The sequence below is a fragment of the Eumetopias jubatus genome, unplaced genomic scaffold (assembly GCF_037043125.1).
Source record: "Eumetopias jubatus isolate StellerSeaLion01/CBP00866 unplaced genomic scaffold, mEumJub1_p1.0 scaffold_1, whole genome shotgun sequence".
In the NCBI taxonomy this organism is placed as follows: Eukaryota; Metazoa; Chordata; class Mammalia; order Carnivora; family Otariidae; genus Eumetopias; species Eumetopias jubatus.
In genome coordinates, this window is record NW_028274807.1 from 206,604,061 (window position 1) to 206,628,297 (window position 24,237).

Below are 24,237 nucleotides of genomic sequence, written 5' to 3' on the forward strand. Positions count from 1 at the left end.
GCACAGGGGCTGCACCATTTTACGTTCCCACCGGTAATGGGTCAGGGTTCCAACTACACCACATCTTCACCAAACCTCTTATTTTCCCTTTTTCAGACTCTTGCTATCCTCGTGGGTATGAAGTGGTATCACATGAAGCACTGCTTTGCATTTCCCTAATGACCAATGATGTTGCATTTTTTCATGTGCTTATTAGCCAGTAAAACAGCATTTTTAAACAGAAAATTACATGTAAATATAATACATTTAGATGTAAATAACATTGTTTTACTTGTATAAAGATTATATATATTAATAAAAACTGGATGTATATGTGAGAAAATATGAACTATGATTATTTTGATATGTGTGAATTATGGATATAAAATGATTTTTATTTCTTACTTTTTCTTCTTTGTATTTTCTCCTATGAAGACATATCATTTTGGGAATACGAACAATATTTTAATTAAGAACTTGGCAAAGAAAAACACATGTGATTTTCAGCTTACAATACATTAAATATTTATTCATTTCATGTTGCAATGTTCCTGTCATATTTTGCAGTCTGTAAGCCTCCAGGGCCCCCAATCTGTGGGCCTCAGAAAGGTTTTGAGGTCCTAGACACTGTACCCCAGGGGGGTGCTCCTACAGCCTGAGAGGAAGGAGTCCAGGGGCAGCCACTGTTCCAGGTGCTGAAGGAAGCGGTTCAACTCCCCACCTCACTATTGGGACACACATGATCTCCACATCTTGAAACATTTAAGCAAAAATGAAGGCAGGTTCATGCCTCTCAAGGGGGAAAAAAATCTTTTTTTTTTCCAGTTCCTAGCTCCAAGACCAGCTTGCCATCAAAGGCCCTTGGAGTTTCTCTGAGGTAACTATGGATATTTACAACTAACTGGGTCTTCTAATGATAGTTTTCTTCAACAGAAGGTTGCCACATTCACCAATACTTAAATTTAACTTCTGTGATTAAAGCTTTTTAAATTTCAGAACGTGATGCAAAAAGATGACAGAAGGGAACAAATTAACCCTCACTGACTACTGATGCTTACCAGATATTGACTCAGTGATGTTGCACATGCTTGCTTATGCAATCTCCCCATCAGTGTAGTAAGGTGGCTATTACTATATGGTAACGGAACTGAGGCTCAGAGAGATCAACAATTTTCCCCAACCCACACAGCTAGGAAATAGCAGACTGGGATTGTGATCTTGGTAATACAACTCCAAGGTGCGCTGGATCAGGGTCATCGGACCCTCACTGCATTTAGTTATCTGCCCCACCTTTCCTAAAGAGTGGTCTTGTCCTCTTAATCCAAGAGGGAGCTCCAGCTACCCACACCACCCCAAGAAACAGAGAAGAAGAAAGGGGAAACTCGACAGAGAATGTCCAGCTTTCTCTCCAGCAGAGTTTCCAGAATTACCAGGTACTCTTTAACTTTTCCACATGGGACAGGGCATACTCATTTAGCCAATCTAGTTTCAAGAAAAGTTTTCAAATGCTATCTGTATTTCAGCCTGCCATGCACCTAACAAAAACCCAAGGATTACAGGAAGGCAAAAAGGAACATCAGGATACATAGCAGTCTCCGACACCATCCATCCTGTTGACTACCAAAGCATCCAATGTGTACTCCTCTTCCTATACAAGGAACACCCCTAGGGGAGTCAACCTCAAAGTGCTCCCTCCATTTAGCCCAGGTTCCAGGGTCTCTGGGTGATGTGCTGTCCTCTCCCTCAAGCCCTGATGTGAGCTTTTTTGTGGTCCAGGAATCTGTGCACTTAAAGGCAATTTTCACCCTCAATACATTCAAGAGTGGAGTAATAACTGGATCATGACCATTAAAATTCCAACTGAGACTTCCTGTTCCCACTAATGACAAGCTAGGTTACTTGGATTAAACTTTCAATTTTTAAAAAACAACTCTCACAGCTGGATACTTTTCCAATTTCTTAAATGAATACATGACCAGAAAATATAGTAAAGAATTACAAAGACACCACTCAAATGAACTAGAAGCCTAGAGCTAAATGAACATCAATTACACGTTTGCCCTGGAGACATTTCTCAAGTCAGGAAAATGTGAAGCTGTTTTGATGGCTTCATGGTCAGGGGAGAAAAATCAAGGCCTATAGTGATATGAGAAAGAGAAATTGTGAGAAGACCCTCCTTACATAAGTGGAGACCTCAAAAAGCTACACCCCTCAGAGTGAGAGGAGTGGAGGAGCCTGTGTGATCTCAACTAGAATTTAAACTGCCTTCCTGATCTTGGCCACCACAAGTCTTGAACTTCATTTAACATAATCTTCAATCAGCAAGGCTCCAAGACCTCCTCCTTAGAGAAAGCTACCTTCTTCAAATTCTGCAAATCTTATTTCAAATATGATAACCAGTAGTCAGGCAAAGATAACCAGGCACACAAGAACGACGACCCTACCAGTGAAAACCAGCAAAAACAACAGACTATATAACAGATACAGTGACCGCAATGATTAGGCACACAGGATAAAGTATATTTGCTTTGTTGAAGTAAACATAGTAACTATTGACATAGTGAAGGATTCTGAGGTAAGAGAAGTTTGGGTATATTAGGTAGGAACAGAGGTCAGGGTGATCAGAGTGTAGTGCCACTATGGGTTCTCCTCTGTGACCCAGAGCCTCAAACATGCCCTTAAGTCAGTCCGTAACCCTGGTCCCTCTCTTGCTCAAACACCTCCCATGGCTCCCTATTGCCTACAGGATAAACTCCCTGATTGGGCTCTGGTAGAACCAGCAATCAGCATGGGGGCCTGTGGTCATCTGGAAAGGCTCTCAGGGTCTTGGGCCTCCTCTCCACCCCGCCTCGCCCACCCCTGCTAGCTCTCAATGAGGCTCTGGCAGAGGAGACTGCAAAGTTTCATTCCTGGGAATCCACAAAGCAAGGCCTGTAGGTTCTGGGTGGATCCCAAGCCAGGAGCTCGCAAAATCACTGGGACCCCGCGCTCAGCGGCTCCGTGCGCAGCCAAAGTCCACCCTCTGCGCGCAGAATGAGTTCCGGCTTCCGGCGCGGCTCCTCCTCGTCTGGCAGGAACCGGAAGCGCAGCAGCGTGAGCGCGAGGACCACCTTCATCTCAGTCATGGCGAACGTCTGCCCAATGCAGTTCCTGCGGGCAGAAGTGGCGTCTCTGACTCGCCAGGGACCCAGCAGGTCCCAACGCGCCCAGAACCTGGCCCAAGACCCCCAGCCCTGCCCGCAGGGATCCAGAAGAGGGCTAACCCATGTCTGGGACCCCCATGTGGGCTTGCCTATCCCCTGAGGTTGGCCCAGACCCCAGCCCTGAACTCAGGCCAGCAGACAGGGGGAAGGGGCTCTGCCCACACTGAGGAGCCCCTGTTAGACCCACCCAACCTCCACTCCCCAGACCCTTACCTCTAACCTCTGGAAGAGGGGAGAGAAGGAGAGCCATCCTCAATTTCCCCCCTTTCCTGTCCCCACAGCCATGTCTGGGTTCTCAGTCCCAGATCCCTGCCCTCACCACGACATTCCCGCCTGGGATGCCTGCTGCGCTCACCTGGGCCCCGCGGAGAAGGGAATAAAAGCCAGGGGAGACCTCTTCTGGGGGATTTCTGGATCGAAGCGGAAAGGATTGTATACCTGGGAGCAGAGAGAGGCAGGGCTGCTGGGTGGGGTTTCTCAAGATACCCAGACAAGGCTAGAAAAGACAGATGTGGATACAGTGGAGGGGCAGTGTCTGACTTCCCTGGTCAGGACCCCGCCCCCTGGTCGGGTCGCCGGATGGAGAAGAGGGAGGGAAGCACCTCAGGGTCCGGCCAGATAGATGGGTTGTGATGAATCCCAAAGATGCTGATGACACAGATGCTCCCTATGGGGGAGAAGAGAAACAGTCAGCATAAGGTCTCAGCGGATGGGACCGCCACCCTCCTCCCCCTGATGCTGTGGACACCTTTGGGGATGATCCGGCCATCAGGGAGCCCGACGTCGTGGGTACAGCGGCGGGCAATGACTGTAACGGGGGGGTGCAGCCTCAGACTCTCCTTGATGCACATGGTCAGGAAGGGCAACTGGGCCAGGTCATCCCTAAGGAAGCCCCCCAACAATTATCCAGGGATCGAATCAAAGACTCCCCCAGCCATCCTGCTGCCCCTGGAGACCCTCTCCCCACCTTGCTCTGACCCTCACTTCTATACCAAAATAAATTCCAGATGGGCCAAAGATTTAAGCATTAGAAAATCAAAAACACAAAAGTCACTAGAAGGAAATTTAGCCTAGTATTTTTAGAAGCATTTCTGAGCAAAGCACAACATTCACGGGGTATCCTTAAAAGTGTTAATACATTTGCATAAGAAAGTTTTTTAAGGTATACAATTAGCTGAAAAGGAAAAAATATATATACTGGACTTAACAGGTTATTTGAACAAATAAGACCCACACTCTAAGGTGGGATGGCCTAATATTATAAAGGCGTAGATTCTTTGTAAGTTAATTGATATATTCAAGGCAATCCAGGAAAATCAAGTTGTTGTTGTTGTTTTGAACTCAGTAATCTTATTCAATTTGAAAAAAAATAAACTTCAAGAGCTATGTCAGGTATTAAGGAGGGCACGTGTTGCATAGAGCACTGGATGTTATACATCAACAATGAATCATGGAACCCTGCATCAAAAACTAATGACGTACTGTATGGTGACTAACATAACAAAATAAAGAAAAAAAGAGCTATGTCAATTTAAAAATAAAAGATCGAAGAAAGAGAATTCATCTACCAAATATTAAGACCTATTATAAAAGTATGGTAATAATAAAATAAAATAAAATAACAGCACGGCACTGTTGCAAGAACAGGAAAACAGACCCATGGGATAGGATTGAGAGCTCGGAGACCGGCACATGAATAGTTGAAAACGTAGCATCTGGTAAAGGAGGCCCCACAATCCCTGAACAATGGATGGTTCACACAACTGATGATGTGGAAATAAAAAGAACTGGATTATCATGCACTCTACATGAAGATGGAGTCTTCTCTTATACTTGAAAGGTAAAACCATAAAGTTAAAGAAGATATTACATAGACGACATCTTTGGGACCTATGAGTAGGAAGGAATTCTTAAAACCCCCAAAACATAAACTGGAAGACAGGGGGGAAAAAAAGGAAAACTATTGCACAGAATTAAGGATTTCTGTTTAACAAAGACACCTTGGACCAAAGTAACATTCAGATGAGAGATTTACAGAAGATTATCTGCACTAAATATATGGATCTAGAACGATATCTTGAATATACAAGGACTTCCTGCAAATCAACAAGAGAGATGACAGGGACTCAAGAGATAAGCAGACAAAGGACAAGATCTAAGAATTCATGGGAGCTCAAACTCAGAGATTTAAAACATGAAGAGAAGCTCAAAGTCGCCAGTTATGAGAGAAATGGAAATTATCTAGTAAAGAGATATTACCTCACATCTATTTGAGGGGAGAATTAACAAGATGGGTGATGGTGAGGATTAAGTAGCTGAGGCATAGGGGTAGAGAGACCTCATGCATTGATAGTGACAGTATGAACATGAGCCACCACTCTAGAAGGCATCAGTGTGGTCAAGGAAAGGCAATGTGTGTTTTATGACCTACCAACCTGGCTCCTGGGGCATAGAACCCAGAGAAATTCTCAGACAGGTAGATAAAGACACGCACACCAAGATGTTCATTGCAGTAATGAGATGGAAACCTCCTGGATATTCAACTCTAAAGGATTGTAGAGAGACATTCTATATGACAGTTCAAAGCAATAACCTAAACATAACATAGAACCAGGGATTTCTAATAAAGTCATAGTGCTGTTTCTGAAAAAAGTAAGAGCAAGCAGGAGATCTGTGATATAACACATATCTGTGAATTTTAAAATACATCTACCCAAAACAACAAATTATGCAAATAAAAGTCGATTGAATGCTCTAGAATCATATTGGTGGAGTGCTGGAAGTAGAGAATTGGACTGAATGGGAATAAGTATTGCCCAAAAAAATGATGATAATTAGTCATGAATAAAGGGCCACGGTTAACTTCATCCTTGACACCTGATGCCCAAATAACTAAGAGATTAAAACTGTCAAGAGTATTTTTCAAACTACCCAATCCAATCATAGTGTTCAAATGAAAAAACTAAAAATGCAAGAAAAAATGTAAATGCAAAGTAATAAGATAGAACCAACTTTATCAAGTATGAAAATGTTTTTAATATGATAATGAAGACTGCTTAGTGCTTATGTATGAATATATAAATAGATAGTACAGAATGGAGTCCAGAAATAAACCCTAATATATGAACAAATTTAGTTTATTGTAAAGCTGCTATTATTTAAAATCCTAAGACAAATACAAACTATGTATCAAATTCTGTTGAAATAATTAGCCATTTGGAGAAAAAAATAGATTCCCACTTCAGCACTTATACCAGTATGGATTTAATATGGAAGAAAGATTAAATGTAAGAAATAATAATAAAAATATTAAATAAAATTTAGGTTCAATAACATTTTTCAATAAATAAATCCATTAGAAGAAAATAAACAAGTTTTATAGTTTAGCATTAGAGTGTGAAGAGCTTTTCCAAGCATTAAAAAAAAAAAAAACAGAAGCTATAAAAAAGCCAATAAGGGGCACCTGGGTGGCTCAGTCGGTTAAGCGTCTGCTTCGGCTCAGGTCATTATCCCAGGGTCCTGGGATGGGGTCCCGCATCGGGCTCCCTGCTCCGTGGGAAGCCTGCTTTTCCCTCTCCCCTACTTGTGTTCCCTCTCTCACTGTGTCTCTCTCTGTCAAATAAATAAATAAAATCTTAAAAAAAAAAAGCTAATAAATGTGATTACAAAGAAATGAATGAAAACCAAAATAAAGTCAAAAGACATCCTGGGAAATAATTTTTGCATAACAGAAAAGAAATTAATTCTCTTCAAAGAGTCCTTATAAATCAGTAAGAAAAAAACAAAAAAACTCAAGGTAAAAAGGACAAATTATGCAAACTGATGCTTTGCAGAAGAAGAAATATTCATGGTTCATAAACATGTGAAAATGTGCTCAGTTTTACCCATACTTAAAGTGATGTTCATTAGAATAACAAAGTATTTTATTCACTTACCAGCTTGGCAAAAGTTGTAAAGTTTCATAACACACACTGTCAGTGAGGATGTGAGGAAATTGGCACTCTGAAAAGCCATCTGTAGGAGTTGATTTGCCAAGAGCTAATTAAATTATGAAAACTCAAATGGTCTTTGATTCAGCAACACCACTTTTAGAAATTTGTTCTGGAGAGACATCCACACATGTGAGCAAAAATCAGTGTACATGGATGTTTGCTACATCATGTTATTATAGCAAAAGCTCCCAAACTACAAATGTCCATTGACAGGAATGTTTAGATAAATCATAGTACATCCATGTGATGGAATACTATACAGCTATCAAAAAGGAGGAAATAGGGCTCACTAGTCCTGACACACACTGCGAGGTAAATCAGTACAGAGATGCTGAAAGGCAGTTCAGCAATATCTATCATAACTACAAATCTTCTCATAAATGTCCCCAACAGAGGGGTGAGATGAATAATTTATGCAATCCTATATAGCACTCAGAAAGGAGCTCTAAGACATAATATTGAGTGAAAAAAACAAGTGACTAAATGTGTGGGCATGTGTTTCTATTAAACTATAATAATTATATAAATATATATCTCTAAGAATTTCAGAAAAGTCTGAAAGGACATATGACAAATTGATGTCCCTAGAAACCCCTCAGGAGGGGAAGAATGAAGGGGAGTAAGTTGGAGGGGGAGACGAACCATGAAAGACGATGGACTCTGAAAAACAAACTGAGGTTTCTAGAGGGGAGGGGGTGGGGGGATGGGTTAGCCTGGTGATGGGTATTAAAGAGGGCACGTTCTGCATGGAGCACTGGGTGTTATGCACAAACAATGAATCATGGAACACTATATCAAAAGCTAATGATGTAATGTATGGTGATTAACATAACAATAAAAAAATTTTTAAAAAAAGAAGCCCCTCAGGAGACAGGGGATTGATAGGTTTGGGGGAGGGCAACAAAGATGAACCTAACTTCTCCATAGTGTTTCATTTTGTGCAAGAAAAAATAAAAAGTCTTCTTCCCATTATTGATTTTGTAATTCAAATTAATTTCTCAAAATTTGTATCCTGAAAAGAAATGAAAGATCTGGAAATTATATTGTCAACATGCATGCCTGAATGTTCTATGTATATTCTCAGTTGTAGAAAGAAAACTGAATGAGCAAAGAGATGGTGGACAGATACATGTGGGCATAGACTGAACATTGGAAGGACACAGGAAACTATCAAAGGTTGGGATGGGATCGGGGTGCTGGCATAAGACAGAGGCTTATGTGAAATAATAGAAGAGTTTAACCTTTTACTCATCTTGCAATATATATCAAATCCTTGTGTTCTACACCTTAAACTTACACAGTATTATATGTCAACTATATCTCAACAGAGCTGAGAAAGAAAAAAAGACAAAGGCTTATATCCATTGTAAACCAATTCATACTGCTTAAATTTTTACCAAGCGTATAATTGTTTGAAGTTGGGAGAAGCACAAAAACACTTCTCCACTTCACAGAACTTCTCTGCTGAGCAAAGCCTTGAAGTTGAGGGCACTACCTCCAAAGTGTTCGGTCCAACATCTCCTCGGCATCCTTCAGCCCTTGGCCCCAAATCTGCCCCCTGGCCCCCAGGCTCCAGCTCACCACCTCCAGTTTGCCCCTCTAGCTACAGATATTTTTAATAAGAATATCTGACTTTTCACAATCAGAGAAAGACATGTATCATATGACCTCACTGATATGAGGAATTCTTAATCTCAGGAAACAAACTGAGTGTTACTGGAGTGGTTGGGGGTGGGAGGGATGGGGTGGCTGGGTGATAGACATTGGGGAGGGTATGTGCTACGGTGAGCGCTGTGAATTGTGCAAGACTGTTGAATCACAGATCTGTACTTCTGAAACAAATAACGCAACATATTTTAAGAAAAAAGAAAAAGAAGAAGATAACAGGAGAGAAAGAATGAAGGGGAGTAAGTCAGAGGGGGAGATGAACCATGAGAGATGATGGACTCTGAAAAACAAACTGAGGGTTCTAGAGGGGAGGAGGGTAGGGGGATGGGTTAGCCTGGTGATGGGTATTAAAGAGGGCACATTCTGCATGGAGCACTGGGTGTTATGAACAAACAATGAATCATGGAACACTACATCAAAAACTAATGATGTAATATATGGTGATTAACATAACAATAAAAAAATTAAAAAAAAAGAATATCTGACTTTTCAGAATTTGAATTGAGTGGGGAGGAGCAAGATGGCAGAGAAGTAGGAGACCTAAATTTCGTCTGGTCCCAGGAATTCAGCTATAAAGGGATCAAACCATTCTGAAGACCTACGAATTCAACAGGAGATCGAAGAAAAGAATAGCAGCAACTCTCTGAAGAGAAAAGCGACCACTTTCTGGAAGAGAGAAGCCAGGAGTTGGGAGTTTCCCCTCAATCACCATGCTGTGATAATGGTAGGAGCTCTGGTCTCTTCTGATTTGTTTAGTGTATATTTTCCTGGGTCGTTGTTACCCTGTTAGCATTTTGTTCTCTCATTCATCTATTCTCCTCTGGACAAAATGACAAGATGGAAAAAAATCACCTCAAAAAAAAAGAACAAGAGGCAGTACCAACTGCCTGGGACCTAATCCATACGGACATTAGTAAGATGTCAGAATTAGAGTTCAGAATGATGATTTTAAAGATACTAGCTGGGCTTGAAAAAAGCATGGAAGATATTAGAGAAACCCTTTCTGAAGAAATAAAAGAACTAAAATCTAACCAAGTTGAAATCAAAAAGGCTATTAATGAGGTGCAATCAAAAATGGAGGCACTAACTGCTAGGATAAATGAGGCAGAAGAGAGAATTAGTGATATAGAAGACCAAATGATGGAAAATAAAGAAGCTGAGAAAAACAGAGATAAACAACTACAGGATCACGAGGGCAGAATTCGAGAGATAAGTGATACCATAAGATGAAACAATACTAGAATAATTGGGATCCCAGAAGAAGAAGAAAGAGAGAGGGGGGCAGAAGGTATATTGGAGCAAATTATAGTAGAGAATTTCCCTAATTTGGGGAAAGACACAGGCATCAAAATCCAGGAGGCACAGAGAACCCCTCTCAAAATCAATAAAAATAGGTCAACACCCCAACTTCTAATAGTAAAACTTATGAGTCTCAGAGACAAAGAGAAAATCCTGAAAGCAGCTCAGGACAAGAGATCTGTAACCTACAATGGTAGAAACATTAGATTGGCGACAGACCTATCCACAGAGACCAGGCAGGCCAGAAAGGACTGGCATGATATATTCAGAGCACTAAATGAGAAAAATATGCAGCCAAGAATACTATATCCAGCTAGGCTGTCATTGAAAATAGAAGGAGAGATAAAAAGCTTCCAGGACAAACAAAAACTAAAGGAATTTGCAAACATGAAGCCAGCCCTACAAGAAATATTGAAAGGGGCCCTCTAAGCAAAGAGAGAGCCTAAAAGTAACATAGACCAGAAAGGAACACAGACACTATACAGTAACAGTCACCTTACAGGCAATACAATGGCACTAAATTCCTATCTTTCAATAGTTATCCTGAATGTAAATGGGCTAAATGCCCCAATCAAAAGACACAGGCTATCAGATTGGATAAAAACAAAACAAGACCCATCAATATGCTGTCTACAAGAAACTCATTTTAGACCCAAAGACACCTTCAGATTGAAAGTGAGGGTGTGGAAAACCATTTACCATGCTAACGGACATCGAAAGAAAGCTGGGATGGTGATCCTTATATCAGACAAATTAGATTTTAAACCAAGGACTATAATAAGAGATGAGGAAGGACACTATATCCTACTTAAAGGGTCTATCCAACAAGAAGATCTAACAATTGTAAATATTCATGCCCCTCACATAGGAAGAGCCAATTACATAAGCCAATTAATAACAAAATCAAAGAAACACATCGACAATAATACAATAATAGTAAGGGTAGTTAACGCCTCCCTCACTGAAATGGACAGATCATCTAAGCAGAATATCAACAAGGAAATAAGGGCTTTAAATGACACACTGGACCAAATGTATCGCACAGATATATTCAGAACATTCCATTCCAAAGCAACAGAATACACATTCTTCTCTAGTGCCCATGGAACATTCTCCAGAATAGATCACATCCTAGGTCACAAATCAGGTCTGAACTAGTACCAAAAGATCGGGATCATTCCCTGCTTATTTTCGGATGACAATGCTTTGAAATTAGAACTCAATCATAAAAGGAAAGTCAGAAAGAACTCAAATACATGGAAGCTAAAGAGCATCCTACTAAAGAATGAATGGGTCAACCAGGAAATTAAAGAAGTATTTAAAAAATTCATGGAAACAAATGAAAATGAAAACACAACTGTTCAAAATCTTTGGGATGCAGCAAAGGCAGTCCTAAGAGGGAAGTATATAGCAACACAAGCCTTTCTCAAGAAACAAGAAAGGTCTCAAATACACAACTTAACCCTACACCTAAAGGAGCTGGAGAAAGAACAGCAAATAAAGCCTAAACCCAGCAGAAGCAGAGAAATAGTAAAGATCAGAGCAGAAATCAATGAAATAGAAACCAAAAGAACAGTAGAACAGATCAATGAAACTAGGAGCTGGTTCTTTGAAAGAATTAATAAAATTGATAAACCCCTGGCCAGACTTATCAGAAACAAAAGAGAATGACCCAAATAAATAAAATCATGAATGAAAGAGGAGAGATCACAACCAACACCAAAGAAATACAAACAATTATAAGAACATATTATGAGCAACTATATGCCAGCAAATTAGATAATCTAGAAGAAATGGATGCATTCCCAGAGATGTATCAACTACCAAAACTGAATCGGGAAGAAATAGAAAACCTGAACAGACCTATAACCACTAAAGAAATTGAAGCAGTCACCAAAAATCTCCCAACAAACAAGAGCCCAGGGCCAGATGGCTTCCCAGGGGAATTCTATCAAACATTTAAGAAGAATTAATACCTATTCTTCTGAAACTGTTCCAAAAACTGGAAATGGAAAGAAAACATCCAAACTCATTTTATGAGGCCACCATTACCTTGATCCCAAAACCAGACAAAGACCCCATCAAAAAGGAGAACTACAGACCAATATCCTTGATGAACATGGATGCAAAAATTCTCACCAAAATACTAGCCAATAGGATCCAACAGTACATTTAAAGAATTATTCACCACGACCAAGTGGGATTTATTCCTGGGCTGCAAGGTTGGTTCAACATCCGCAAATCAATCAATATGATACAATACATTAATAAAAGAAAGAACAAGAACCATATGATCCTCTTAATAGATGCAGAAAAAGCATTTGACAAAATACAACATCCTTTCTTGATCAAAACTCTTCAGAGTATAGGGATAGAGGGTACATACCTCAATATCATAAAAGCCATCTATGAAAAACCCCCAGAGAATATCATTCTCAATGGGGAAAAACTGAGAGCTTTCCCCCTAAGGTCAGGAACACAGCAGGGATGTCCACTCTCACCACTGCTATTCAACAGAGTATTAGAAGTCCTAGCCACAGCAATCAGACAACAAAAAGAAATAAAAGGCATCCGAATCAGCAAAGAGGAAGTCAAACTCTTACTCTTTCTGCTTCACTACCCAGCTTCACCCACCTTCTTTCCTAACTGCCCCAGCCTTGCCCAGGTAAGACTCGAATGGGACTAGACATGGAGTTGGGAGAGGGCAAACAGTGTGGACACGTTTACTGAACAAAGAGATGGGTAAATTTCCACCCCCCAAAACCTCTTGTGACTCCCTGCAATAGATTGTTAGGTGGGAATTAGATATAAAAGCAAAAATTAAAGGGAGTAAGGATCTTTGGGGAAAACGTGCAACTTCAGACAGAAAAGCAAGGGAGGGGAGAAGTTCATTTACTGAACACATGCTGGATGGCATCTGTTCTAAACACACTGTCACAGTTCACCAAGCAGCCCTGTAGAAAAGATTCCCTGCCCCACCCCCACTTACAGAGGAGAAAAGTGGTATTCAGAATAGGGAACTGATTTTATTAAAGTCACATAGCAAGTAAGCAGGGCAATAAATGTGGACACTCAGATCTTTCTGTTGCATAAGCCTGCAAGCTTTCCCTGCTCTCCAGGCTGTGTGCCAACCTGCCTCTAGGCTCTGCTCCTATTCCCAGGAAACAATAATGACAGAATTAACAAAAAGTTATTTCCTCTCCCCAGCTTGGGAGCAGAGCCAATGAGAGGGGTTCAGGAACAAACCATGATGACCTGTACTCACCATTCAATCTCTTGAGGCTCACGGTCCCTCAGGAGCTCTTGCACCTCCTGCCGACAGCGCTCCTGGTACTCTGGGTGCTTTGCAAGGTTGTACAGGACCCAGGAGAGGCCACTGGCTGTGGTGTCATGGCCTGAGAGGCAGCCAGACAGGCTTGCATCTCTGGGCTTGTTCAGCACCAGAGGGTGGACAGCGCCTTTAATTAAGGCCCTCAAGGGTGGATGGGGAGGATGGGGTGGGATGGGGTGGTCCAGGGCCTACCTACCAAGTTCCTGGGACTGGACAGACCCCTGCCCCTGACCCATAGTCCCACACTGGGATGCTCACCCTCAAACATGAAGGTATCAGCCTCAGCTCGGATGTCCTCATCTGACAATTGTTTTCCATCTTCATCCTGGAGAAAGAGCAAGACCTCTTGAATCACACCAGCTCTGAGGGTGTCTAAGTCTAATCTGAAACAGTCCCTCACGCTCCAACAACAAAGCAGGATCTGTCCCTCATCATCTCTAGAGCCCACCCCACAGGTCTCCTCCCTGGTCTCCAGCCTTTTATTTATCCCTTTCAGGCAGCCTTCTACAGAGTCAAAACATATCCCTGACCCATCTCTCCCTTCCTCAAGCACCTTCCATGGTTGCCCAGTACCCTGTGGGTCAAGTCCAAGTTCTTCCATGTGACATTTGAAGTCAAGGTCCATTCTATCTCTTGAATTCTGATCCCAGGGAAGCCCACCTTGGCCAGCAGGAGCACATCAATGAAGTCCAAAGTCTTGGCCTTAGCCTTGGCCTTGAGGAAGTCATGGGAACCCCCACTAATGAGGGCACGGCGCCGCTCCTGGATGACAGCATCTGTGAAGTTGTGCACCAGGTTGCAGGCCCTGCGGAAGCGCCACCCATCGGGGGTGAGATTGTACAGGAAGTCCATGTGCAGGAAGATCTGCTCCTGCCGTTTCACCACAAGGGCACTGAGCTCCAAGATGGCAGCAATATATTCACTGGGACTCCTGCAGGGCCAGGCCAGAGAGAACCTTAAGAAACAGCTTCTTAACCCACATGAAACCCTAAGAGCACCTTCCAACCAGAAACCCAGAAGCACTGTGGCACATGCTTTGCTCATCATAGCCCCCTGGACTTTATTCAAAACAAAGTGTTCTCCAGGCGTGCTTCTCCCTCTACATCCCACCTTTATGAACGGCCTCATGTCCCAGACCCCAGGGCAGAGCTTGGGCATCATGCTCGTCTCCCCTCTTTCCTACACAATATCTGACCCTGCCCATTCTTTCTTAGTTTCTCCCAAATCTGCCCCATTTCCTCCAACAAATTCAAGCCTTCTCCTCTCCATGGTCCCCTTGAATTCTGTGTCTATATGACAGCTGGTCTTCTTTAGAGTCAGATGTCCAAGAACAGCTTTGACCATGACCCTCATCTATTCAAACACCTTCCATGCCTCCCTGGAAACCTCAGGATAAAGTTCATATGCCTTTGTCTGGATTTTGAATGTCCTTAAGATAAAGCCCCTGCCAAGCCCTCCAACCTCATTCCCAAGGTGGCTCCTCACTGTGGCACATGCTTTGCTCATTGTGGCCCCCTGGCCTTTATCAAACATTTCTACCTACCTGAAAGGATCACTCTTTCTCTTTCCCTTCCTTGTCCTTCAATGTCTAGCTCTGATCCATCTCCTCCAGGAAGTCCCTTCTGATTGTGCTGACCAGTCCTCCATTCCCCATCTACTCCCTTGGGTCTATGGCTCATGTTCCCATGCCCAGGGCAGAGACTCACTCCTGGCAATTGCTGTCAAAACTGAAGACACATTTTTGCAGACTGTCCAGGGTCATGAGGCTGATGTGCTCAAACATGTCTAGATGGGTGCTGCCTTCCAAGGCCAGGCACTGCCACTTGGCCTGGACACAGAAAGGGGCAAATCCGGGGTTGGGACCTGCCTCCCCTGAGCTCCTCCTCAGCCCCAGCCACCAAGATGGACTCCCCCAGACCCAGCCTTCTGATCCTCCACCCCAGATACCCATCTCCAGGAAAGACCAGGCTTGGGAGGGAGTAGAAACTGTTACTATTAAGAATCCATTAAAAAAAAAAAAAAGACCCCACGGCTGGGAGTCAGGAGACCTGAGTTCAAATCTTGGCTCTGCCTCCTATACTCTTTTTGGTCTTGGTCAACTCATTGTCTTCCTCCTGTCAAAACTTATTGGGATCTACCTGTCAAAGCTTCAGCACCAAAGCCATCCTCGACCAGTGGCCCAAACATGCAGCAGAGCTGAGCCTGGACGAGCAGAGCTGTCTCCCAAACCCAGCCATGACCACAGACATGTGAGTGATTCCAGCCAAGATAAGAACTACTCTACTGACTCATCATCTTGGGAGCAACAACAAACATTCTTTCAAACCAGTGAATTTTAAGGTGGAATGCTATGCAGAAAGAGCTATTATACAATCTTCATCATTAGTGTCTTGAATTTTACAGAGTTTCAGTGAGGCAGACTAGAAACTAAAACCTTCTGAACACCTACTAAGTGCCAGGATCATGATTCCATTACCTCATCTTGACCACCCTTTAAGAATGGCTTATCCCCTCCCCCATTTTACAGATGGGGAAACTGAGGCTTAAAGAGGAAAAGGAATGGCCCTAAAGCCATCCAGCCAAGCCAGGACTCCAGATCATATGTGTCTGAGGCTACTCCCCTTTTCCCAGAGCTCCAGCTGGGACCCTGGATTTAAGGAACTCACATGCATGATGCCTGCGCTTTTGTTGAAAATCTTCACATAGGGTTTCAAGATTTCAAAGTGGAAGGCAGGTGTCAGGAAACGGCGGTGGTGGCTCCACTTGTCACCAGCACTCAGCAGGAGCCCATCCCCTAGTAGAGGCAGTCACAAGGAATGGACAAGGGCAGTGCCTTCCTCTGAGACCCCAAGGTTGTCCCCAACCCCCTTCATCCACAGTTACTCACCCAGCCAGGGCTTCAGCAGGTTGTAGAAAAACATATCCTTGGGTATGATGGTGGCTGACACAAGAGATAGACCATCAGGGGCCATGCAGAAGAGGTGGGGAGGGGCTTTTTGTTGGGAGGTGGAGGATCCCAATCAGGGGTCTGCATACCCCCTTTAAGCCCAGTATAGCAGGAATGGGAACAAGGGCAGAGAAAACAGAGAGGAGTGGGTAGATGAAGGGGGACCAGACCAGGCTGTGGCACAGAGCAGAACAAAGGCAGAGCCTGCAGACACACTTAGATGTACTTAGATGCACCCTAACATGGCACAACACACCCCAACATGCCTTGACATGGCTCCTACCTGGTCCAACACGTTCAAAACACCCAAACACAAATCAGCACTCTACAAAATGCCTTTACAGGGACCTAGGACACCTCATCTGTCCCAGAACCCCCTGACATTTCCTGCAACAGTTGACATGGCCACACCATGTGTTGGGGCTATGTTCTAACGTGAAACAACATGCATAACACACATTGACAGGACGCAACATGCTCTGACATGGACCCAAAGACCATCTGACACGACCTCAGTGTGTCCTACAGATGGTCCCAGACAGGACTTAAAGGTCCTATTAATGTCCCAAACATGGCCCAGGAGTGACTTAGCCTTCCTCAGTATCCCCTTCCACCCCATACTGGCTATTAAGTACTTAGGTAAGGGGTTCCTATGCCCTTAAAGAGACCAAAGGATGCTGCCACCCTCAGATGATGAGCCCATCCACCACAAAGAGCTGCCACTGCTCCCTTCTGCCTCTAGACCAGCCCCCCAGGGCCAACCAGACACAGCTGACCACCCTGAGGTCTGGTAGATCTTCCCCCACAATACTCTGGCCATCTTCACACCCCAAATCCCTTTCCAGCTTAGAGTCCCTCCCAGCAGAGGCAGCTAGAGCAGCAAGAATACACAGAAGAGGGAAGCTTCAGCACACTGTGTGGCCTTCAGAAGTTATTATGCCCCCTGAGTCTTGGCTTCCTCACCCAGGAAATGCCAACCTAGCGGGGATGCTGGTGGATGGACATCCGTGGTATCTACTTGCCCAGCATTCATCCCCTTCTGGAACTAGCATCTCGTTCCTCCTCCACTCTCAATCCAAGTAGTTAGGAGAGTGGCCATGCCACCCCATCCTCTGTTCCAGAGCTGAGCATATGACCCTAAGCCTCAGCAATCAAGTCTCTGTGACTAGAGGAAGAACTATTCCCTGTGACCCAGGTCAGGCCAATGTAAAGGAATCCTGCAACTTTTTCTGGGTCTGCAGAGAATGAGCTCACATTTCCACGGGAGCTGAGCTTCTTGGACTCATCTTTATCAGCATGAGAATGAAGCTGTCAGAGAGGAACACAGAGCTACAAGATGAAGATAGATTCCCAGTGGCAGTCTTTGAAGACCTGGATCCAACCATGTCAACCATGTCTGAAGACAACATTCTCTCAATTTTTCAGTCAACAGATTCACTTTCTTTACTTAGACCAACAGTGTTGAATTTCCACCACTCAAAACTGAAAGGGACTGGCAACCAGAGAGAGCCAGGGACCTGCCCAGAGTCATCCAGCAGGTTAATGGCGGGTCTCCGTCAACATTGCCCATTTCCCTGCTCAACCTGGTCTGTCCAGGGGTGGGAAACTGGGAGCAGGGGCAGGGGAGTGGCTAGGTTGGGGCTCCTGGGAGAGATACCTGGGGCCTGGAGCAGGGGAGCAACAAAGGTAGGGTGGACGAGTCTCAGGACAGGGTAGAAGGGCCCAATCCACAAGAGGTGAACATCACGGAAGTGGTGGCCCAGATCCTCTATCATCCGCAAGCCTTCCTCATTGCTCTTCACCTGGGGATGGCAGGGCCGGGAAAGGATGGGTGGGAGGATGAAGCCAGGTCAAGCAGGAGAACCAAGAAGCTCACAACTGCCCATTGCAACCCTCCACCCACCAAACCCCCTCCCCCACTTTCCCCTTCTGCCCGCATTATTAGTCTACAATTCTATATCTCACTAAGTCAGCTTCCTTCTGTTGGTCTGTTGGTCTTTCATGTGTCTATCTATCTATAAGTCTCTCCCTGTCCCCTCACTCTCTTCATCTTTTTCTTTAGGTAGTTGATAGATAGCTAGACAGACAGACAGATAGATAGATAGATAGATAGATAGATAGATAGACAGATGGATAGACAGATAGACAGACAGATAGAGATGATAGATAGATAGATGATAGATAGATAGATTAGATAGATAGATAGATAGATGATAGATAGATAGATAGATAGATAGATAGATAGATAGATGATAGATAGATTAGATAGATAGATAGATAGATAGATAGATAGATAGATAGATTAGATAGATGATAGATAGATAGATAGATAGATTAGATAGATTAGATAGATAGATAGATAGATAGATAGATAGATTAGATAGATAGATAGATATAGATAGATAGATAGATAGACGATAGATAGATAGATAAATAGATAGGCAGATAGATAATGGATGAATGGAAAATGGAAGGATGGATGGATGGATGGATGGATGGACAGATGGTTGGACGGATGGATGGATGGATGGATGGATGGATGGATGGATGGATGGATAAAGGACAGATGGAGAGAAATGAGAGATGGATGGATTGATGATAGATGGTATGTGTTTGCATCTGCATATGTGTATGTTTCTTTTACACTCTCTGTATGTCCTCTCTCTCCCTCACTTTTTCTCTGTATCTCCCTCTTTCTTCACCCCTATTTCTCTCTCCATCTCTCCTACTCCTTGAGTCTGTGCCTCCTCACCTCCACACCCTCCATGGCTCCTCAGAGCCCTCAGAATAAATCCCCTTCCCCTGCTAGCTCTGCTGTGCCCCCCCCACCGTTCCCCTTCCTCTCATCAATATTGCTCTCACTGCACTGAACTCCTTGTTGCTCAAAAACCAGGTGCTCACTCTGTCCCCTCCAGGCCTTTGAGTGGGCTCTTCCTCTCCACAGCATATATTTTATCTTTTTTTCTTAAAAGAAAATTCCTACCCATCATTCCAGACCCACTTCAAACGACTCCTCCTCCAAGAAGTCTTCCAGCCTGCCCTAACAGCAGAGGGCTTGCTTCCCCCTGGGTTCCCCCCAGCCCCTATCTCTCCCTCAGACCCACTCTGACCACACAGAATTGGGGTTGTCTCTAGTTCTACGTGCCCAAGATTGGGGTTCTTCCAGGACAGAGCCTGGGGCAGAGTCTCTCCAAGCATCCTGAAGCAGTGTGCAGAAAGAAATGACCAAGGGCACCCGAGAGCAGGAAGGGCCTTGGGATCTACAGAAGCTTGGTAAGGAGGGGCTTGCGGCCCCCAGATGCTACTACAGGGCCCACCACCATGTATTCCAGGTGGGTACCTGTGGCATGGTGACAGATCAGGCAATGTCAGGATTGCAAAAAATAGTGAGAGCCTATGCAGAACATAAATCCCTGGGGGTAGGTGGCCACCAGCTGAGTTATGACCCTTAAGCCCTGCTCTGCGGGGTGGGGGGGTCTACAAGCAAGAAAGGGACCATCACCTCCCCAGAAGGAACCACGGCAGGTCCCCCTGCAGCCTCTATAGTGCACAGGGTGTCCAGATTCTGCATGGATGGAGGGAATCTCTGCTTCCTCCTGCTCCCTTCCTCTGGGAACAGGAGGGTCCTGGAGGCCTCTCCACGTCCCAAGGGTACATCCCAGGTCACAGGGAGAAGACATGCTCTCTGCCCACAGAGAGGCCGACCTTGGCTTGAGAAGTCAGATTTTTCTTCTCCTGGGAGTGGTTCCAAACTCAGCGAGGTCCCCATGGGGGAGGTTTGTGGTCAGCAGGGTGGTCTCAGGACTTCTAACTGGGGCTCATTCCCACATCCTGTTATGTGTTGGCCAGTGTATACAGCCCCCAGTTCCTCACATGGTGAAGGGTCTGCAGACCTTCCAGCCCTGGCAGACCCCAGGGGACAGATGTGAACTCTGCTCATCAGTCAAAAGGGCAGCTCCCACTTATGAGCCCATACTGCCTGCCAGGCTGTGCATAGAGCATCCTGTCTGTCTGTCTATCTATCTATCTATCTATCTATCTATCTATCTATCTATCTCCCCTGCATCTGTGGACTTTCCCATCAGTCATGCCATTTACAAATGAAGAAACCAAGGCCACGTGCCCCAAAAGGAGAAATGGGGCATGGTCAGCTCCTGGGGACGCATCCTCTCCAGTGTCTCTCCATCCCTCCAGGATGCCCCATGCTGGCCTGACAAATACTCCCAGGTGCTCCAGGCAGGTGAACAGAAGGCATTTTTACCTTTTTGGCTGCTCCCTGATCCCCAAGGACCCTGGGACACTTGATGAGTTTGGCCCAGAGAGGGACAGTGACTCAGCTGAGGTCACGCACACAGCGAGAGGGACTAGCAGAGAGAGGAGGACCCAGAGCAGTTTCCACAGCCAAGCTCTTAGAGGGGGGCGTTGAACTGCAGTAACTTGATAACATTTCCTGCTACTTCCAGGGCTTGCTGAGAAATTTCCAAGACCTAGAATTTTAAGCAACCTTCAGGATGATCTTGGGACATCCTGTCCTGTAATGAGCTGGTCTGCAAGAGGGGAGGGGAGGAGCTGGATGCCCATCCCTTTGGCACTGGATGACCAAGAGAGTGATGGTAAGTTCACCCAAACCTAGGACATGGCGTTCGCCATGACATCATCAAACATTTATTAAGGGCCAACTCCATGCAGCTCCTGAGCTAGGCATTATAGATATGTCTGTTCCCTGGTGCTATTGTCTAGTGGGAGAGAGAGATAACTCACTAATAATTGGACAAGTGACTGTTTAAGCTTAAGCAGGACCAAGTCCGAGGTCCAGGTCTAGTGGGGGAAGTCAAGGGAGGTTTGGAGAAGTTACACTTGAGCTGAAAAATGGGATGAAAAGGAGAGATCGACCCAGTGGCTGCAGGATGGGAAGCCCTTCCTGGCAAAGGAGCAGCAGGAGCAAAGGCCCCGAGGTAGAAAGGGTTTGGCTCTTTGAGGAAAGAAGCAGGAGCTTGGAGTATCTAGGGTATGCAGCGGGCCTGACAACACTTAGTCTCTATGTTCAGAATGATGGGCAGTCTTATAGAATGATTTTCAGCCAAATAGAGGTATAAACAAAAGCTAAATTTCAGGAAAATGTCTCCAGGGCTCAAGAAAGAAAGGATGACAGGGGACAAGAGCGGCAATGAGGAGCCTGAGGAGTTGGAGAGAGGGCTTCCTGGAGAAAGATACCAGTGGATGTGGCAGGAGAAGTGGCAGGAGGTTGCAGAGAAGGGACAGATTGAGGAGAGGCTGTGGAGGCAGCACGTCTGGTTGTGCTGAAGGACCAGACTGCGGAAGAGGAAAGAGGGGGGCCAGGGGCCCCAAAGTATGCGAAGTGGGCGAAGGAAGGGTGGACAAGCCTGGGGTGGGGCAGGACTGGGGAGGGAACCTGAGTTCGGGTTTTGACTTGGTGGAATGAGGTGTTTAGGAGACCCCACCTAAGGAGGGGAAGCTGGGACTTGAACTTGTAATTCACTTGTGGAAGAAGTCCATGTGGCCCACTTAGGGGGTCAGAGCCGGGGGTAAGGTGATGGCCTGGGGAGCCAGAGAAGAGGGAAGGAGGGTTAGAACCCTGAGGGCTCCCCACATGGAAAGGTGGGGTGAAGGAGGAGCCCAGGGGAGCCCAGTGGAGGGCGGTGTGCTAGAATGCTAAAACCCAGAGAACAAGGAGCTTCAGGGCCAGTCAGTGGTCAGCAAGGCCAGATTGCTTCTGGCTGGGGATGAGGTCCTGGTCATCTCATGGAAGCATGATGGTGGTGGGAACCAGGCTGGAGCCGGTGAAGATTGTCCAAATGGGGGCAATAAATGAAGTAAGTTTGGCCATTAAGGTCAAGGCCAGAGTGATTCCTTCTGAAAGGGGAAGTGGTCAGCTTTTATCCAAGTTGAGCAATGGGCCCCACGGATATACTTTGGGGGTGGAGGGCAAGATTACATAAGAGGAAGGGGAGGAGAGAGACAGACAGCCCACACCTCTCCTCTAGCCCAGCTGTGCCCCCATGGCGGGACGGGAGGGCAGAAGTCGTAGCTGATTCCTGTGGGGAAGCCCAAGCCCAGACAGGAGCACCTGCTGGCCTGAGGCCAACAAAAATGGGCCAGGCAGGGAGTGAACCCTGGACAGTGGCCCTGGGGAGACTGTGGGGGCACTGGGGGACCCGGCTCGTGCAGCCCTTCACTGCGTCCCAGACCCCAGCCCAACCCCTGATCCCCACTCCCGGCCCCTCGGGAAGTCCATCCACCCTGATGGCCCAGACCATGTCCCACTCACACTCACCAGGCCCACGTGGCCCCAAAACCAGCTCCGTCCTGGGGGCTGCGGGAAACACCGGAGGCGGCCGCACATGTCATGCAAGCGGTGGCTCCAGGCCAGGACGCGGGCCAGCAGCCAGGTGGCCCCGGCCAGCAACAGGAGCAGCCACGGGGAGGCGGCCGGCTGCCCCAGGCCCAGCCAGGACAGGCTCCACTGTGACATCCTGGGGCACAGGGGACAGAGGGGGAGCCCCTGAGACCCAGCAGTGGGGCAGAAAGTGAGCTCCCTGGACTGCTCACAAATGGGGGGGCTGGATGGGAGGGACAGGGACAGGGAGGGGCAGGGAAGGTGAGCGCGGGGGAACTGGGCAAATGGGGGCTCTGAGGGGGGAGGTGAACACGGGGCATTCCAGAGGAAGAGGCAGAGGGAGAGACAGGTGGAGGAGGAAGAAAGAGAGAGAGAGAGAAACTTATGAAAAAACACCCAAACTCAATCAGTGGGAGGTTGCCAGGAGATCCGGTTACAAGGAAACGACCAACCCCCAGCCGGCTGGATTCCTGGAGCCACTTCTGCCTGGGCAGTGCTCCCTCCCTCCCCCCCCAAGACAGTGCTCCCCCCCACCCCCCCTCCAGACAGGAACACGCTCAGCCCTGCCAGCCCCAGTCGGTCACCTTCCACACGAGCTCCACACACCTCCTCCGGGCTGGTCTTTGTCCCTGGCCCCTGACCTTCGAACTGGGGGAGGCTGGGCTTGGCTGGGTCAGCCAATGGCGGCAAGCCTGTCTGCCACCTCCCCACCTGGCAGCCGCCCAAGACCTGAGAACAGAGCCAGCGGGATACACAAAGAAACCAGTTCAGGGTCACACAGAACTCAGCACTTCCCACGTGGGGTGGGGAGGTGAGTTGAGGGATGCGCAAAGATGATTCTGGGCCCCAAGTTAACAGCCACCTCTGCCCTTTCAAAGCTGGCGTGTGGCAGGTAAAGACTTGCACTTGAGAGTTCAGGTGCCATGGGAACAGGATCAGGCCAGCCTCCTCCCAATACATCTCTGGGTTTCCCCTCAATGTGTGAGTCAGGAGGGTGGCCTGCACCATTTTTCAGCACAGAATCAGGAAGCCTCTGGCCTCTGGACTGCACACCCCGGCAAGAGTTCAAGTCCTGCCTCCAAGCAGCCCAGAGCCTGGGTTGAAACATGACTGCTGGGGGCAGGAGCAAAGAAACAGGCATGGCTGGGGATTACCTGCATCAGATTCAGGGGTGAAGGGGTCCGGTCTAAAGAGTGCACCTGGGGGTGAGGAGGTAAGGCTGCAGGGGCCAGGGGCCAGGGGCCAGGAGAGGGCGGGGCCCAGACAGAGGAAGCAGAGCTGGGAGACCCTGCAAGGAGTTCTGCCCCATCCTGGCTGTGACTATGGGCTGTGACAGGCCCCTGTGGGCTCAGTCTTGCCATCTGGGAAATGGGATGCCAGATGAGGACCTGAGAGGGGGCACATCTTGTCCAGACCCTGTCCTAAATTTCCCTGTGATGTGATCTCCGCCCCTCATGAGG

At 46.2% G+C, this 24,237-nt stretch overlaps 1 protein-coding gene across 1 annotated transcript; it reads right to left on the reverse strand.

The window, feature by feature from the left end:
• Positions 1 to 487: 487 nt before the first annotated feature.
• Positions 488 to 23,401, reverse strand: LOC114202203 (cytochrome P450 4F6-like). Its single transcript, XM_028095301.2, has 13 exons — positions 23,362 to 23,401; positions 22,715 to 22,913; positions 18,077 to 18,221; positions 16,360 to 16,413; positions 16,139 to 16,266; positions 15,179 to 15,300; positions 14,133 to 14,403; positions 13,731 to 13,797; positions 13,407 to 13,536; positions 3,931 to 4,064; positions 3,785 to 3,849; positions 3,538 to 3,620; positions 488 to 3,129 (listed from the first exon to the last, which is right to left on the reverse strand). Exons 2-13 carry the CDS (start codon positions 22,910 to 22,912, stop codon positions 2,952 to 2,954), a joined length of 1,575 nt encoding a protein of 524 aa, XP_027951102.1. The 5' UTR covers position 22,913; positions 23,362 to 23,401; the 3' UTR covers positions 488 to 2,951.
• Between the last annotated feature and the right edge of the window lie 836 nt (positions 23,402 to 24,237).